Source organism: Tamandua tetradactyla, chromosome 5, assembly GCF_023851605.1.
Source record: "Tamandua tetradactyla isolate mTamTet1 chromosome 5, mTamTet1.pri, whole genome shotgun sequence".
Lineage (NCBI taxonomy): Eukaryota > Metazoa > Chordata > Mammalia > Pilosa > Myrmecophagidae > Tamandua > Tamandua tetradactyla.
Genome location: NC_135331.1, coordinates 184,381,525 through 184,401,098, shown reverse-complemented (window position 1 = coordinate 184,401,098; position 19,574 = coordinate 184,381,525). Strand labels below are relative to the sequence as shown.

The following is a 19,574-nucleotide window of genomic DNA, read 5'->3' as shown; positions in this document are numbered from 1 at the left end:
GCAGGAATGATTTAAGATCTATTATTCCAGATCCAATAGTGTTTACTAGGAGTATAGTAAAAGCCTCTACTGAAATTAATTCAATCATTCTAAAGTAACAACCTCATCTTGAAGAGATTATCAGAATGTTGTTTACTTAAAGTTTAAAGTTCTATGTATTTAGACTTTATGAACTGCACATTTAGTTATAATCATGTAACTTTTTTTCAGGCCTAAGGTATGTTCTAAGAAGAATAGCTTCAAGCCCCAGTTGTGAAATTAGCCATGCACCAGATAGAACAAGGTTCACTTTCTGAGTAAAATTTGGTCCCTTCTTAGGGCAAACTCTGCCCTATGAGCAACAACAGTCTCATGGCCTTTTAGTGATAATGTCCCCAGGCAGGGTTTTCATGAGAAACTTCCAGTCCCAATTTGCCTTCAGATGCTGACATAAACTTCCAGATGGCTAGCTAAGCTGGCATGGAAATGTGCGTAGAAGTCCATCTATGCAATGTTCTGGTGATTTGGCTTCTTGTAAAAAATGATAAGCTATTATTAAAGAGTATAAGATTTAGTGGCTGTACAGGGTCAAAATTTTATGTGAAGTTGATTCCTCTGGAGCCCCTGTGGAGCATGATTGGAGGGGCTAGAACTGGAGGCAGGGAGAGACCTGCCTGACAAGACAGTTACAGTAGCTCGTGAAGTAGAAGGTGACAACCTACCATCAGGTAATCACCCAGTTATTTATTAAAAGAGAGAAAATATATCCAAGACATTTTTCAGAATTAAAAGTAAGTTTAGTTATTGTTTGCAGAGGGTTGTGGAAATACAGATGAAGATAATTTCCAAGTTTCTAGTATGGATGACTGAGGAGAACTGAATTCCTGCCATCTAGGTGAATAGACATGGGAGCTGTGGTAGGATGGAGCCAAGGTCAGCATTTAGCTTGGGGCGTATTCAACTAGAGCTGATTGTAAGAGATAGAGGGACCGCTATCTAATAGGTAATTGAATATACGATTCTGAAAATTAGATGAGGCATCTAAGTTAGACCTACAAACTTGACAAACATCAACTTATAGGCAATAAACTGAAAAAAAAAATAGGAGATAGACTACCAGAAGGTAGCAGTGGTTTGAAGATGAAAACTAGGGAATTATAGCCTTTACTACCAAGATAATCTAAGGATAACCAGAGGATACAAGGAAGGAATAATTAAGGAATATATTAAGAAATCTAAGAGCAGTATATTAAGAAATCTAAGGTGTCACAAGAGTAGGTTGACCATTTTTCATCTTAATTAATGCACTTTTTAAAATGTACTTTTTAAAAAGAAGCTTCATCATAGTATAAAAAAGTAGATAATTGGATAAAAAATAAACTGTTCCTAATGTTTACAATTTAGTAAGTTTTGGAATATGTATTCTGCCATGAACTAGCATCATGATCAATCAAGATCATAACTTCTTTGTGTCTCTTTGTAATTTCTCCATCCTGCTTCTCCCCATGCTTTCCATTCCCAGGCAACCATTAATCTACTTTCTGCCCTATTGATTAGTGTGCTTTTCTAGATTTTCATATAAATCATGCAATATGTACTTTTTGTAAGGTTTCTTTCACTCAGCAAACTATTTTGAAACCCATCCATGTTACACATTTCAATAGTTCCAACCTTTTATACCACGTACATCAACCTTTTTATATATCACATTGTATGCACATACCACAGTCTTTATATCCATTCTCCTGTTGATGGGTATTTGGGTTGCTTCCAGGTTTTAGCTATTATGAATAAAGGTGATATGAACATTCATAGACAAGTTTTTTGAAAGGACATGTACTTTCATTTTTCTTGGGTAAACACCTAAGAATGGAATGGCTGGAACATAAGAAGAATATATGTTTAAGCTTTTATGAAACTGGCTGTTTCCCTAAGTAGTTCTACCATTTTACATTCCCACAATGAGGAATGTGTACGAGATTTCCAGTTGTTCATAACCTGGACACCAATAGGTAAGGTCAGTCTTTTTAATTTTAGACATTCTACTTAGTTTGTAGTGATACCTCTTGTGGCTTTAATTTGCATTATCTTAGACCAATTATGTTGAACATTTCATGTGCTTTTTATGTCAGCCTTATATCTTCTTTAGTGCAAATGTCTGTTCAAATATTTTGCCCATTTTAAAAAGTATATATCGGGTTGTTGTTTTCTTTTTGGAGTGTGTGTTTGACAGAGTTTGTTCTGACTACAAATACTTTATAAGATGTGTGATTTGAAAATGTCTCCCAATCTGACTTTTTTCATTCTCTTAACTTTTTTTCAAAAAGCAAAAGTTCTCAATTCTGATGAAGTTCAATTGATCTTTTTAAATTTCTTTTATGTATCATGCTTTTGGTGTTACATCTAAGAACTCCTTCCCCAATCTAGTCACGAAGAATTTCTCCTATGTTCCCCTTGAAGTTTGTACAGCTTTACAATTAAGCCCATGATTCATTGTTCATTCTGGGTTAATTTTTGTATGTGTTATAAGATATAGATGGAAGGTTTCTCTTTTGTTTTGTTTTGCGTATGGAAATAGAAGGGATATTCAATTTTCCAGGACCATTTACTTCTCTACTAAATTGCTTTTGTTTCAGTCAATATATCTAATATATCTAATATATACACATACTAGTATCTGGTCCAATATAAACTCCAGTCTGACCCATTGATTTGTTTGCCAATCTTGTTAAATACCATGGTGTATTGGTTACTGTGGCATTATAATAAGTCTTGAAATCAGATAGTGCAAATTTTCTGATATTTTTCTTCATTTTCAAAGTTGTTATATCTAGTCTAAGTTCTTTGTGTTTTATCTGAACTTTAAAATTAGTTTGTCAATTTCTACAAAAAGCCTTCTAGAATTTGATATGCATCATGATAAATGTAAGATTTATTTGAGGAGAATTGTTATCTTAAAGATACTGAAATTTCTAACCCAGTATCACAGTATATTTTTTCCCTTTTTTAGGCCTTTTGTTCTCTCAGCAAGTTTTTGTAGTTTGCAATGTTAAATAGAAGTTTTGAGAACTTACAGCCTTGCCTTTTTCTGAGCTGGTGGTGAAAGCGTTCAGTCTTTTGGCATTAAATATGATATTAAATAGTAGTATTTTCATTGATTCCCTTTATAGGTTGAGAGAGCTCCCTTCTTTAATGGTTTCCTGACAGTTTATTTTTTATTGGGAAAGGATTTTACATTTTTTGAATACTTTTTCCACAGCTCCTAAGATGGTCATGTGTTTTTTTGTTTTTTTGTCATGTGTTTTTGTCTTTTTTATGCTGATAATAAGGTGAGTTATATTGTTCAATGCTCAAAGTAAACTTGAGTTTCTGTAGTAAACTCGAGCGCATCATAATATATTATTTATATATATTATTGAGTTCCATTTTATAATTTTTAGATAATTGAGTTCCATTTTATAATTTTTAGATAATTTTTTATACCTATTCATTAATAATATATGTCTGTTTCCTTGTAATATTTCTGTTTAGTTTCAGTATCAGGTAATACATATTTAGTAGAATGAGTTTGAGGATAGTCCCTCTTATTTAATTATCTGAAAAATACTTTGTACATCGGTTTTACTTTTTCCTTAGCATTTGATAAAATTCAACAGCAAGTCATCTTACCCTGAAATTTTCTTTGTGGAAAAATTTTGGCTACAAACCTATTTCTTCTTGTCTCTAGCATCTTGAATATATAAAGTACAGTTTTAATGTCCTTATCTACTAATTCAAGCATTCTATGTTGGTTTCTGTTGTCTGATATTTCTTCTCAATATGGTTTACAGTTTCCTTCTGCTTTTCTTGCCTACTAATTTCTGACTGGATACAAGAATTTTGTGAATTTTATCATGCTCAGTGATAGATATTTTTGAGTTACTGTGAATATTTTTAAGCTTTGTTCTGGGACATAGTTCAGGTATTTGAAAAAAATTGATATTTTCAGGTCTATCTTTTTAGCTTTAAACTAGAATTAATTATTTTCCACTTCTGAACCTGAACCCTTTTGAGTAATCTATCCATGAATAACGAGGCTTTCTTGACCCCAGCCGAGTTTCAGGAATCATTCCCTCTAATCTTTCAAACAGTTTTTTTCCCCCTCATACGCATATGAGCATCAGTGTTCAAATAGAGACTTCATGGGTTCCTCACATATCTCTGTTTCTCCCTCTGTCGCTGTCTCCTTTCCAGACTTTTTGTTTGTGATCTCTAGCTTTCTTGGCTTCTCCAGGCTCCCAGCTCCATCTCTTCAACTCAGAGATCTGCCTGGGTTCTCCATTCTTGCTCCAAGGCCTTGTAATTCTCCCTAGGCCTTAAGCTGGGACAGTTTTAGGGTATACCTCATTTGTTTCCCATTACTCAAGGATCACTGTCCTATGTTACCTTACGTCCAGTAAATTTAAACCCATTATTTTGACTATTTTCATTAGCTGTTTCAGGTGGGAGGATTAATTTAGTTTCTGTTATTCCATCTTAGCTGGAGGTGGCAGTCAGCAGAACACCTTTGAAAACCAAAGGGGAGCCTCTATTAGTTGTACAACAGAGTGTGCATGTTCACCCTTTACCAAAGCCAAGTAAATAGGAATTCAAGAAGGAGGAAAATGTGATCAATATGTTGAATATGCTCATTGATCTTGGCAAGTAGGACAAAATTGGTGACAAGAGAGACCTGTTAAATAAAGTGTTGGGACTAGACTCTACATAGAGTGAATTAATGATTAAGTGGGAGTCATATAGTGGAGAAGTAAGTAAAGATAATATTCTCAAGAATTTGAGTTAAGCATTTGAAAGGTATTGGATGGCACTGAGAAGGGAACACAGGAACAACAGAAGGTGTTTTGTTGACTATCCAAATCCTAGGTTGAAGTAAGCAAACAAACAAACAAACCCTATTGATAGAATAGGGGTTGGTAAATTTTGGCCTGCAGACCAGCCAACTATTTTGTAAACAAGGTTTTTTGGCACATATTATCTAAGGCTCCTTTCTGTCTTGTACCAACCAATTTAAGTAGCTACAACAGAGACCATATAGCCCCCAAAGCTGAAAATATTTACCATCTTACCCTTTACATAAAAATTTATCAACCCCTGCAGTAGGGGATTAATATTTAGGCATAGCTTGCTTAGTGATAAATACATGTAATGAGAGAATATATTTCCAGTTATCAAGAACTCCAACACAGCAACAATTACACTGTATTATCTTGGGACAGATGACATATTGATCATTATAATGGAAATAGCAACAATAGTCTTGAATATTTCATCCTGGAATATGAAGGAGAAAAAGTAATATCACAAAATAAAATAGGTGTGTTTCTTCTTAAAATTAGGTGAAAATAATAGTTTATGTTGCATGCAAGAGTAAGTGAACGAATTATTTTTTAGACAGTGCAATGAAATTAGACTAAGCATTTTGTTGATTAAAATAATTTTTCAATTAGTAATTTGGCCATGTACATCCAATTACCTATCTTATATAATTGCAATAAGGGATAGCTGTGGTTTGTATTACTTGATTTTGAGTTTCAACCACTTAATATTCTACCATATTCAATTATGTCAATTCAGTGAACATTGTTTGACTCAGCTTTTAAGAATGTTTAAACTTTTTCTAGGCAAAGAAGTCAAGTCTAAGCCTCCACGTATGTTATTTGCATGCCAACAAAAGTGAATAAAACTGAAATCTTAAATGCATGCTTTTATTCATCTTTTAATTCTACTGTTGAATATTTTTTCCTGAAGTTAAAGCTTAAGTGTTTTATGTGGACATGTACCTATTATCATAAATGTATTTCTGAGAATATGCTATGCTGGTACTTTCCTTCATCCTTTAGCAATGAAATTACAAACTAATACCTTTCATTAACTTCTGTTTAAAAATCTTTGTTCACATTTACATTTTTGCCCCAAATAGCTCTTTTTGTGATTGATAATTAGGCACCTTTACTTATCTGTCGGTATTAATTTGCCACAATCATAAGAAGAAAGCAATATGGTAGATTAAGAAGTAATTAATACTATGTAAAGGAAATATGCATGAATGGAAGTCTAGAAACTAGTTCCCTTTATGTAATTATTATTACTAATGTTTACATATTTTTTAGAGCTACAAGGCAAAAAAGAAGAAAAACCAGGTATGTATTATATGTATAGATTCATACATGTTCCATATTTATAATGAAATAGCACATCTCTGTAAATATTTTATCCTGGAGAAAATTTTACCCTTGACCAACTTTGGAAAAATACAGCAAAAAATATATCAAATGTATTTATTTAGGTTACATCTTTCTAGAAAACTTCCATTTACATAGGAAGACTGGGAAATTTATATAATTCAGAAGAAATAATTGATGAATTGTATTGCATTGTCCAAAATCTCTATTCTTCCTGATTCCTGTAAGATAGAGAAATTCTGTCAGTAAAACAAATACTCTCACCTATCTCTATTTGGGCTTCTGAGCAAAGATGCACATTTCCAAGTGCAGAGGTAGACAGCAGAAACTTTTTTAGCCCGCATGATACTCTTTGATTCTCAACACAGTTCATTTGACTCATATTTCCAAACACTTTTTTTAATTTTCAAATCACACAAATACCCATTTGTATGTATTTCAGAGTGTCTTTCAACTTTTCCCTCTCAAACTATTCTTATATCAAGTTTGGAATTATTTACCAGAAAAATAACCTTTTGAAGAAGTGGAAAATTCAGATTTACGTCAATTAGTAGTAGCAACCACTTAATGTCAGAAATGCCCATTTCATGATTCTAAATTATGTGTGTTTAATAGTTCATCATTGATAAAACAGTGTAAAACTACAGAGTATTTTAGTACCCTTCTAATTTTTAATTATGGTGAGGAAAATAAAATAATTTCCAAACTCAAATAGTTCTCTGATGTTTTTCAAGATTTAAAATTTTCTTTTTATTTTTTGTGTACTCAAAGTCACAAGTTAAAAAAGAAAGCAAAACTAAGTATCAATATTTGCATTCTTAAATAGATTCAAAGCTAACATTGCCTTCATTTTAGAACTAAAATACATTTCCCTCCCACTGGTGGGGTTTGCAGAGACCCCCAAATCCTCATTAATTTTTCCACTCCATTGCTCAATATGATTTTATTGTGTTTGTATAGGGTGAGAATGGAGATATGCCATAGGCAAAAACATCTAGATTATGGCTCTAAATAAGCCTCAGCAGAAAATCCAGGTTTCCAGAAGCATTTCTTAGTGTTCTTTGAAGCCAAATGTTATTAAATATAATTTGTTGTTTTATTTCCAAAAAACAACTGTGATCTCTAAATCATAGTCTATTGGGGTTTGAAGGTAAGAACAAGAGTTTATTAAGCATCTGCTATAAGCATCTCTGTGATTGAGGTAGGATTTTTACTTGCACCTTATCGTTAGGAAAGATGTCCAACATGGCATTTATTATCCCCATTTAATATCTGTGAGGACGTTTCAATAGACCAAGTTCAGAAAGCGAGTTAGTTTTCCCATGGCTTTCAAGTTGATGAATGTTAGAGCTTGAATTCTGCCCCATGACTCATTGACTGCAAACGCTGCGTGCTTCCACTTCCCTAGACCAGCTATTATTTCATTGACCCAAGTTAAGGGTAATATTGACCTAAAAACAAGGTGACCTTTCCAAATTTGCATTTCTCTTTAGTGTTTAAGACCTAGCTCTGGTACCAACTGGGTATTGACCTAATCTATTTTGCTGACTAAATTTACTGCCCTGGTAAGTGTCTACTGCCAGATGTAGGATTTAACCTCCTTTTTTTTTTTTTTTTAGAACAGAAGCTAAATGCAATTTAAAACTTCTAGTAATGTGAAACTTATGCTTGTTACTGTTAAATACTAAATTTTTGCAAGTAGTTGGATTGAATGTTTATTCATTTTAAAAAATAAATGTTTACTTTTTAGCTGCATCTGAAAAAGCTCAAGTGCACAGTATGTATATTAATTTCATATCTAATGTTTGTATAGAATTTTTTCCAAGAAAGTTTTGAAATATTTTCAAAGGTATATGTATACTTTTATGGCTGCTAAAATGTAAATAAGAATTCTTTCCGTATTATTTTTATGCAGCCAAAAGCTTAAGGCTTTTCATATGATCTAAGATGATATGTAAATTTTGGAATATTTTTTCTCTATGAGATTTGCTAAAATCTGTCACTTTTTACTTTAAAAAATCACTGGCCTGGGTGGTGCAGCGGTGGCTCAGTGGAAAAATTCTCACCTTGTCGTGCCAGAGACTCAGGTTCAGTTCCCGGTGCCTGGCCCTGCAAAAAAAATAAAAAATAAAAAATCACTGGCCTACTCCACAGAGAACTTTCATTGTGTGTTAATTTATTTTAAAAATTAAATATTTTAAGAGATTTTATCATTATTATTATTATTATTATTTGCAGAACAAGACACAGTGAAACTGGAAAAGACCATTTCTCATGATAAACCAGGTATTTTGCAGCTGGTATTTTAGTATAAAATAGCTTCTCAATATTCTAGATTTAGCTGAAGAAGAATTCAGAGTCAAATCTAAAATGTTTGGGGTTGATTGGTGTCTTAAGTCATCCCGTTTCTAGAACAGCTCCAGTTTTTGTCACCTTTACAAAGCTTTTTGTATTGCGGACTAACCAGTGGGATGCAAGTGGGCAGCTGGTCATCCTTCTCATGACAGCTTGGACTAAGCCAAAAGCCATCTGTCAGCACTCAGGCGATGGCTTCTGGGTGTTTTGCTTCTGTTTGGGGCAAGATATTCTTAGAAAACTTCTGATTCTGATTGGTTCATTGAAGCATAATCATCTTAGACTCTAAACATTCCAAGATTGCTCAAGAAATGCCCCTTCTCCCTGCTGCCTCCTTCCTTCTTTCCTCCATCCTTGCATCTCTTCCTTCTTTTCTTTTTATTCCTAATCTTGCATTTAGGTGAGTCAGTGTGCTCTGCTTGTGAAGAGAGATACATAATTTACTATTTACTCTCTAGTTTCTATGTAATGAGGTAATGGAAATTGAATTTAATATTGAAGTTGCCCCAAACCTGTTATTTCATAGAATATTACCCTTCATTCTAGGCTGGATTGTTGACCCAATTTGTGATTATGGTGAGACCAGAATCATAAAATAGTAAAAAACATGCTTTCTCTGAATGCATTTTAGGAAATCTTTAGTGTGTGTGTGTGTGCGTGTGTGCGTGTGTGTGTATCGTTAGAAAAATCTGTTTACAGTAAGTTGTATCAGTTTGATTTGAAAGCTTCAAATCACTCCATAATCCTAGGCTTTAAAAAATACAAGACACCAAAAGCAAACTACAGGAATAAAGAAAGTAGCAGCGCAGATTGGAAAGGAGGGAATTACTATCCTTAGAACAACTTTTAGATTTTACTAATTTAATCCATAATATAACCTATTATTTTGTTCACTGACCCAAGTGAACATCATTTTGAGGTGAAATACACAGAGAGTGTTTGGTCTCTCTGTGTATAATGATGGCTTAGTCCTCTAGCTATGCTTCTCCTTTACTTCATTTATAACATTCATTCTTTTTAGATTCTGTTTCCCAACGTCATCTTTAATTAGGACATATGATCAGCTGATTCACTGCTTACTGAGAACTTGACAAGTTTAAATTTATTCATGATCATTGTAATACTCTCCCAACTTGGATTCAGAGCTCTTTGGCTATGTCTGTAAAATCACGGAAGAAGGAAGAAATCCCATAAATATGCCACCCTTGTTCTCTCCAGCTTTGCAGCATAAGAAACTTGGATTTCCAAACCAATCCTCAATTCCCAAGGTGGTACCTGCACCTTCTTCTTTAATTCAATATTGAATATTGGGTGTAACTTTTATATAAGCAATATGTATGTGTAGATAGAGCAAAATACAGTACAGTGAAGGCAAGGGCTTGGGATTGTATTGGCAGGTTAGGGGACAATTAGAATTAGGAAAACTCTGATGAGATGGCTACAAAAGGTGATGCATGCTGGACAATTTTTCTTTGAGCTTTTGTCCAATTTAGATATAAGATACTACTTGATCTTTGATAAGACAACAACTGAGTTTTGTCTGCATTGGTGTTATCTTTTAAAAATTAAATATGAAAGTTGAAATATGTTACTGTTTATACTGATGCATTCAAATTTTCAGCCCTTGTTAACAATTTTTCCTATTACAGAAGAGAAAGGTGTCAAGCAGGTAAAAGAGGCTGCAATTGAAAAAACAGGTATATGAGATGCATTTCTTAGTTTTCTTCTATTTCCACATTTTATGCCATATGAGCTATGCTACATACACCTTCTTTCTATACACACACACATAAAATTTGTTCACTGAAGCATGTAGACTTTTAGAGCCATAAATTTTTAGATTCTAAATTCTTGAAAATGACTAAAAGATACACTTAATGCAATTAGCAATGGAGACTAGAAGGACATAACTTTATTTTTTAGAACATAACAAACCTAAACTTACATATAATTCCTGAGGAAAATCCTGTAATGGGTTGCTTATCATATACTTATAGGTGTTTCATCTTATTTTCAAACTGAATTTCCACAAATCCTAAAAGCACAAAAAAATGGAAGCATTCCACTATTTATGAATGAGTTGAATTAATTTCCTTTCATAAAAGTACCTCACAGAGTCATGTGGTTATATGATATTCTAAATCTTCCTTAAGGAATGTTCAGCAGAACACATAATATTAAAATAAAACATTTTATCTTTCATTATTTCATGTAAAAAAAATGGCATGCACAACCTCTTGCAATTCTGGAGTCTTTTTCTTTTTTTTTGTAATAGGAAATAGAACTTCTAAGAGGTTAACTCAGTGGGCATCTTAAGTTACTGAATCTCCTTCATTTGATTCCAACACAAAAGACGTACAAAACTTGTCCATTCATCAGCTCACAGCTCTTACTGCTGCCCATTCCAAAGGAAGAAGACTATAAAGTAAAATTTTCTTTTAACTGAGATAATCATGGCAATCAAGATTTAAATGCAGTTGTTTGCTGAAGGAAAATAAAATAGAAACCAGGAGTAAACTAATTATTTATAAAAATATAGACTATTATGTTATGAGAAAGAGAGAAATCTCGTAAGTTCATTTTCACATTCCTTCCATATGGCCATTGTACTCTGCTCCAAACGTTGCTGAAGCTCATAATTTTAGTAAATGTTCCTGTTATTTGCACTCTGAAGTGGTTTTTTTGCCCACCCCCTCTCCCACAAGTGTCTCATGTATGTTTGGGGATTCTGGAGAAGTTAGTCCAATACATTTGTAACCCAAGCATATAGATTGTTTTAAATTATATTACAAATGTACATGTATTTCTTGTGCCTTGACTATCAGTTTTTCAGAAAGCAATATAACTAACATATTTGCTGATAATGAAATTATAGTACTCAGAGAGAATGGGTTAACTTTAAACTAAGGAAAGAGCATATAATAAAAAATGGCTAGATACAAATGCTAAATGGTTATTTTTTTCATGTTTTTTTGTACATCAATGTGTTATTTACTTTCCTCCATTCTCCGCAGTCAAGCCCAAACCAGCAAGTAAGAGATGAAAAGAATAAAATCTGTAAAGTATCGCTTGACCTTTTCAATTTTAGCCATTATTGGTTTTATCTTAAATTGTTACTTTTAATGTTACCTAGGACTAAATTAGCTACAGAATTGATAAGCTGATTTTACTGCTATGGCTTTGATTTAGCATGTTGAACTTTCACTACTAATCAATGCTTAATTGTGATGATGAAGAATTCATTTCTGGAAGTTGTATCACTGTTATTAATAATAAATGAGCAAGTCTTTTTAAGCTATATAAATTGTCACTAATGAGACGTTAGGGTAAGTTGAACAATCTTTAAACAAATATAATGAATGGCAAGGGAAAATGACGTACAATCATTGGTGTTAAAAATTTGCATTAAGAACCACATTTTGTTTTTAATTGGATTTGTTATAAGCTGCATTAATTGTGCTGGTAGGAGGAAATATATAAAATTATTAGCAATATTTGCCACTTGTTTCTTGAAATAGTGGAATTTTCCCATGAGTATGGACTTTAAAAAGTGTGCCTTCATTCTACAGGAGAGATAGAGAAACTAGAGTGGTAGAAATTTTAAAAAGGTGACTGTTGGACACAGGAAGGCATAAATATTTGCCCATTATCACACCCTAGTAAATACGTCTAAAACTGTGGCAAAATTGTGAACTTCAGTCTTTGAATGATACAGATGTTTGAAATACACCTTAGAGAAAGGCACAGGTGGCTGCTAATGAAATCTCTGGCCTCTGTGTGAAAAATGGGTTGACAAGGTTCAAAAATGAAGATGAAGAAACCAGTAAGGAGGTCATCTAAGTGATTGGGGAGATATGTATAAGTGTGTGGAGCCCAATCAATTTTCACACTCTAGGGCCTGCTGGATGTAGTTTTGAACATACATTTCATTTTATATTCTAAAGCATTGATGTTGATAATTTCTCAAGGTTATAGTTGTTACCTAAATTTAATATACTTTGGCAGTATCATTTTTATGACTTATGACAATGTGGTAACTTGAATATTAGATTCTTAATTTTCTTGTATTTTGCATGTGTTTTTAATTATACCTGTATACAAACTAAATCTAATGGAAGTTCATTTTTGAATTCTGTCAATCCTAATTTACAGATGCCCAACATAATATACAGCAGCATAGATCCTGCAGTATTCCATACTTCACTGTTGAAATAAGAAATTTTAAGAAATTTCCAAATACAGAAGTGATGGAAAATAAAGAAGAGTGCGTATCAGAATAGCTCAGAGAAGCAACCCTCGAGATCATCAAAAAGAACAAACACTGCCTGCTCCAGTGATCTAAACTAATACTTAGTATTCTCTAACTGCACTCTAAATAGCCCACCCTACATAGATTCATTTTAAATATCACTTTTGATGAAAGAGAGGACCTCTTTCTAAATTCAAAAAATAATATTAATTCTAGCCACTTCGGGAGGGCTAGAAGGATGTCAATTACTCACACATTTTTATTCCATGAATTCTGTGTTCCCCTAGACTTAACAGGGTTTCAGTTGTGATAGTTCTAACTGAAACCAGAAAGGAAGTGTGTAGAGGAAAATGAAATGTAAAAATGCGGTGCTTTCTGGACTAGAGCAGGCCTAGGCTAAATTTTCAGTAAAAAGCTAAACTCATCACCAAATTGCTTCTGATCTGACAAGAAGGGAAATAGAATCAGAGAGGGAAAAAGGGGAGTTAGTAAAATACCAAAGTCAAATGTCTTATGCTTAAAAAATATCCTCTAAGGAATTGTTTGACCTCAACAAAGAAAAAAAGAAACCTTCTTCCTTCTTGTCTTTGTTGCATTCTCTACTCTCTTTTTCTTGTACCCCATGGCCTCGAGGGCTAGTAGCTTAGTGCTGTCACCTACAAGAGAGAAGAAAGTCTTTAACAGGGTTTTCTGAGAACGAACGTGGTCATGTTTGCAATGTGTTTCTTTGGCTATATGTTCATGTGTTCCATATCCCTTGTAATCTGAGGGGTATTCATTATTTATTATTATTTATTTGCTTGCAAATAGCTAAATAAGAAATGCTTGGAGCACAAGGAACCCACAGTTTGTGAGATAATTTTGATTTATTTTCTAGAAAAAGCTGAACATCGACAAAAAGAACCCTCATCTCTAAAAACAGGTGTTTTTGCAATTTTGGTTTTTATTCTGCCTTTAATTATTTTTATGAAGTTTAAAAATTAAAGCAAAGTATATAAGCGTTTTTTTTTATTTTGCTTTCTGGCAGTGTTTTGTCTTTGTAATATCATCTCATTTACCTGACATAAAAGCTCTGCTATTGATTCCAATCAAACATGTTACTAAATGACGTAGCCAATATTTTTGGTATACTAAACTTGCTATTGTAATACAGTAATATTAACAGAGTACTATATGCTTTCATGAGTCATAAAGCCCTTCCAAAATATTGAATATTTCACTGCTGCCATCATTATCATTTACCTTACTGATGAAACTGATATGTGGTTAATAATTTTAATATATCCTATTAAATTGCACATATTAAATTTCACTGCCAAATAATCATTAATTTCAATTTGATTTCCTCTCTTAAAGTATGTTATCCCATTCTATAATAGTTTGCTTAATTCTTTTAAAATTGTTTTCTAATTTTCCAAATATGTGATACTCCACATTGTTCAAAAGCCAAGCCCTGTAGTAGCCAATGCTCTGGAAATAGCCCATCCACTCTTGTTCTCTAGTCAACCAGTTCCCATTTCAAAATATTGAACTATATCCAATAATAGTCACTGTTATTTTTTAATGTATCACTCTATGTAAATAAAAAATATAGATCCCTCTTCTGTTCTTCCTTACACACATCATGACAAACAGTAGATAGTCCTGTCCCTTGATTTTCTATTTAGGAATACATCTTGAAGATTTTTTCATATTAGCATATATTTCCTCATTAATAGTTTTGTACTGTATGGTTGCACAGTTTATCTAGCCAGTCTCCAATTACTATATATTTAAGTGGTTTAACAAGCTTTTTAAAAAGATATATTATAATAAATGTATCTACCTGTTTAGATTGGGAATTTATCTGTGGGGTAAAATTCCTTAAAGTAGTTTTTTTGTGTGTGTGAAAAAGCACATTCAATGGCATTACTAATCATCTTTTATAAAACTTGTATCAAATTAATTTTGATAACTTAATTTTGGATGATTCAAATCCCTCATAATCATGGTCAGATTATTCTCTCCTTTTTTATTAATAAATTTATTTTTTGGTACAAGATTGTATAATGTTTTAAAATCGTAATTTCAGAAGTGAAAGTATATAGGTAAACAGGGAATATATTAAGACAGCATGGTTTTTGGTTTTCATCAAAAACTCATTTCTTTTTCCAGAAAGTTATAAAGTCAACTTCTTTATTCATAATACTGGATGGAAGAGATTAAATTATTAATATTAAATAATATTAATATGTATTCTGAAAGAACAGTGTCAGAATATGAATTTTGTGACATTCAGAACAGTAAGGATTTCAGATTATTGAGAATATTTATACTGCATGAAATCAAAGAAGAAATCAAGAACACTATGCTTTCTAGATTTACAATTTTTTCAGTGTAAAATTTTTAAATTTACACTGAAAAAATTACTGAAAATTCTGTTCCTATTGTTCATTTTAATGTAAATTTAGATTTCTGGGAAAAGCAGACATAAGAAATATAGAGGGCTAATATTTCACCTTAGAAAGAAAAATATCACTCATTTTCTTTCTTTTTCTTTCTCTTTAGACAAACCGAAACAAATTACAAGTAAGTACACCATTTCAGAAATTTTAGAGTATGCTATTTAATTATTTTAACTTTATAATTTCTCTGGCTCATACATACAGTAACAAAATATGTGCTATGCTTATTAGTGTAATAACCATTAGCTATTACCAAAATAGGTCATTTTGATTGACAAAGAATATGCTTATAAGATTACATTTACTTATCTTTGAATATTAATTTATTGAACATCTAATAGACATATTAGAGTACTATGATATATGAGGTCACGCCTAAAATTTTTTCTGTTACCATGCCTGTATAGTTAGTACATTTACCAAGATAATATCTATGCAAGAAAAAGAGGTTATTTCTCTCTTTTCAGTTATCTGTTAGGATATATTGTAGGACAAGAAAAATTCAGAGTACATAATACCTGCACTCAATTACCAAATTTTAACACATAAATAACTTTTATTTTTCTTATTTTTACAAAGCCTGGATTATATTGTTTTAGTAATTCAGAATCATTATCTCATTTTATTTGATGGTTCAAGCAATAATGAAAATGCAATAGTGAGCAGTGAAATTGTTGATAAAATACTGTTAAAATATGACCCAGAAATCACCCTGGAGAAAAATATGTGCATTTCAAGCAAGAGTATATCTAGAAGTTATATCTAGTTTTAAAATGCCATGGACTAAACTGTTTGTTTAATGTGTTATGACAGATTCCTTAAAAATGCAGCTGCAATTTTCTTCTGAATAGATTCAATGCCAATGTTAAAACATTAAATGGTTATTGTGGTTTGGAGAAAATCTCCAGTATATTTACTTTACTTTTTAGTATTGCTACCAATGTGAGGAATATTACAAAAATTTAGGTTGGAGAGTCAAAGCTAGAATGCTAATACAAAATATCCCCATACAATAATTTTCAAATACTGTTTTGTCTTTGGAACATTATTCATTTTTACCACCTTCATCATCATGAAATATTATAATCAATTTAACTTGAATTTTGAGAAGAGATCCAAAAATGTTATATAAGACTATTAAATATATCAGATTGGAATGGGGCAAGAGGGCCACATAGGAAGGTGGAGGGTGTCGAATTTAGTAAGTCCTCTAGAGCAGCTAATAAATAGCCAGGAACTGTCTGTAACAACTGCCTGGGGGACATCCATGACCCGAACACACATTGTCCACCAGTCTGGAATGGGTGGAAGGGCCAAGGTCATAATGAAGAACTTCAAGTAAAGCCCCCAGACTGTGGAGGATGCAACCCCACCCTACTGGTGCCATGACCAGCGTGGCTCAGTGTCGGGACTGAAGGGAGGCGACGGGGAATGGAGAAAGAAACACAAGAGAGAGACGAAGATATAGTTAAAGCTAGGACCAGGTGGGACTCAGCTTGGATGGAGACTCGAAGACCCCAAGAGGTTCAGCTCTGTTTATTTTATAAGGCTGAGAGGTAAAGAAAGTAAAAAATGTGACTGAAAAATTGGAGAAGGAGGATGCATGAGCTGAACCATCTGCTTCCCTGTGGCTGGATCAGTCAACAGTAACTCATTCCCCAAGGCCTCCTTCTGCCCCAAACTCAAGCAGCCTTGCAACACTTGAGTCTTTTTAGGACATCAGGTGCCTATTCCCACAGAGACAGCTTTGCTGTATCTCTGCAGCAGGCACGTGATCTCTGTCTTATCCACACCTGACACATTGTCGTGGCAGGCTGTGTTGGAGAAACTGTTCTATGAGAAAAAGAAGCAGTCTTTACTGGGAGCCAGAGACAGCAGCTCAATTAAGCTCCAACTGTGGATTTAATTAGCAAGTTTGGACTGCTGAATACAAACTCTGACTGCAGGTAAACCCAGTACAAGCAGGAAAGGAACCCTGAGGTCTCTCCCATCCGGTAGTGGTAGGGATAATGAAAGAAAAGATTTTAATAGCTAAGCTTTGGGAGTTGGCTTAGCTGGAAAAGGGCTGCACCTGAAGAAAAGGGGCACCCAGAGCTGGGTATCAACTTTTTCTCTTGACTGGAAAACCTTGGGGGCTGGGGACTGGCTCTGAACAGGGATTACTTATTATTTTTCAAAATTATTCCAAGTAGCTCATTAGAGAAAACCTCAAGCATTTCCAGCTGTCAGTAATGACCCAGAAGGGCAGAGTTAAAATAGGTTTGAGAGACAAAGTAACCAGGCAAGTGAAGGAAATAATCCCCTAAATGGCATATCTTTCCCAAGAAAAGTGGTTAGAGTCCAGCCCAAGTGACTGTTCTCATTCAGAGAATTCAGACCCCAGGGTTGGAAAACAGAAAGAGCTTAAGTTCACCTTTCACCTCAGCCTCTGTCTCAACCATGCCCCTGGCAGGGACAGGGTTTGCTGAGTATTAAATGGACTGCCCCACTTTATGCCAATGGAGAGCTGTAGGCTGATAAGTGCCATCTGCCAGCCAGAATAGGAAAAGCACCGAGTCAAGAAGCTTCACAGGAAAGCCTGACATCCTATTGGAAACTTGATACGAATTACAACTTCCTCCTGAGTATTGAGCCTGTCTGTCTAGGAAAATCTGATTGGGGTCTAGCATATCTGGGGAGTATCTCCTCAAAAAAAAAGGGGGGGTTCAGGGCGGGCCATGGTGGCTCAGCAGGCAGGAATGCTTGCCTGCAATGCCAGAGGACCTGGGTTTGATTCCCGGTGCCTGCCCATGTAAAAAAAAAAAAATGGGGTTCCACATAGACAGGGCAAGAACCAGAAAAACAAGAACTGAAAATTCTGATGTTAAAAAGAAACTATGCTAGAGGTCTAGAATAAGTTGAACTGAATGCCAAAGAACAGATAGAAAACAAAACCAACCAATAAGAAACCTCTAGGTAAAAGGGTGAAAATGACCTCCAGAATAAACTGATCAAGGAAATGTATCATGTTTATAGAAAGCACTGGTATTTTAAGTAATATATATTTTTTTATTTTTCAGAAAAATATTATTTTATGAAAAATATTAAATTTCAGAAAAATATTATTTTCTGAAAATATTATCATTTGAATTGATTTATAAGGGACAAATGAGCTTTAACAACTTGCAATTCGAGGTTCCTTGAAATTTCATGTGAATTTGAATATCAGCTTTTCCATTTCTGAAAAAAGGTGCTGAAATTTTGATAGCGCTTGTATTATATGGCCAAAATAATCTTGCAAAAGAACTAATTTGGAAGACTCACACTTCTGATTTCAAAGTTTACTATGAGATACAATAATTGAAACTGTGTGATAATGACATAAAGTAGACATATATACCGATAGAATAGAATTAAGATGTCCAGAGATAAAACCTCATGTCTATGACCTATTGATTTTTTTATAATGGTGCCAAATCCATTCAATGGCAAAAGAATAGTCTCTTTAACAAACAGTGCTGGGACAATTTGAAATCCACATGCAAAAGATTGAATATGGCTCTCTCACCATATACAAAATATAAAAGTGAAATGGAGCAACAACCTAAACACAAGAATGAATACCATAAAACTCTTAGAAAAAAACATTGGTAACATCATCAAACCATCTAGTAGTCTATAGATATTCTAGTTTTCACATAAAAGACACATGCAACAAAAGAAAAAAATAGATAAAATGGACTGCCTCAAAGTTAAGAACTTTTGTGCATCAAAGGACATTTATCAAGAAAGTGAAAAAACAACTTATAAAATAGAAGAAACCATGTATATGATAGGGGTTTAATATTTAGAATATTTAAAGAACTCCTTCAACTTAACATAGGAAGCAAACAATCCCATTTTTTAAAAAAAAGGCAAAGGATTTGAAGAGACACTTCTCCAAAGAAGATGTTCAAATGAACAAAAGATACATGAAACATGCTGTACAGCATTGGCCGTTAAAGAAATGCATATTAAAACTACAATGAAATAATCACTAGGATGGCTATTATTAAAATAATGGAAGATAACAAATGTTGGTTGGTGAGGATGTGGCGAAATAGGAACTCTTGGGCATTGTTGGTTGGAATGTAAAATGATGCAGCAACTGTGAAAGACAGTTTGGCAGTTCTTCAAAACAATAAACATAGAATTACCATATGACCCAGAAATTCTACTCTTAAAATTAAAATCAGGGACTCAGACAAATATTTGCATACCCAAGTCCATCACAGCCTTATTCACAGTAGCTGGAAGGTGGAAACAACCCCAGCGCTCATAAACAGATGAATGGAAAAAAGATTTAAA

The 19,574-nt window shown here is 33.5% G+C and overlaps 1 protein-coding gene across 5 annotated transcripts in view; it reads left to right on the top strand.

Moving 5' to 3' along the window:
* The window catches only part of TRDN (triadin), a 435,680-nt gene that overhangs the window by 379,059 nt on the left and 37,047 nt on the right, over positions 1–19,574 (top strand). For 3 of the 5 annotated variants that reach the window (XM_077162803.1, XM_077162799.1, XM_077162801.1), the window contains 8 exons: positions 5,640–5,666; positions 6,129–6,158; positions 7,951–7,977; positions 8,439–8,486; positions 10,205–10,252; positions 11,570–11,587; positions 13,682–13,726; positions 15,352–15,372. In XM_077162803.1, coding sequence (XP_077018918.1) covers positions 5,640–5,666; positions 6,129–6,158; positions 7,951–7,977; positions 8,439–8,486; positions 10,205–10,252; positions 11,570–11,587; positions 13,682–13,726; positions 15,352–15,372 — 264 coding nt within the window. The remainder of the gene's footprint in view (positions 1–5,639; positions 5,667–6,128; positions 6,159–7,950; positions 7,978–8,438; positions 8,487–10,204; positions 10,253–11,569; positions 11,588–13,681; positions 13,727–15,351; positions 15,373–19,574) is intronic. The other 2 variants (XM_077162800.1, XM_077162802.1) reach the window with 2 other exon arrangements.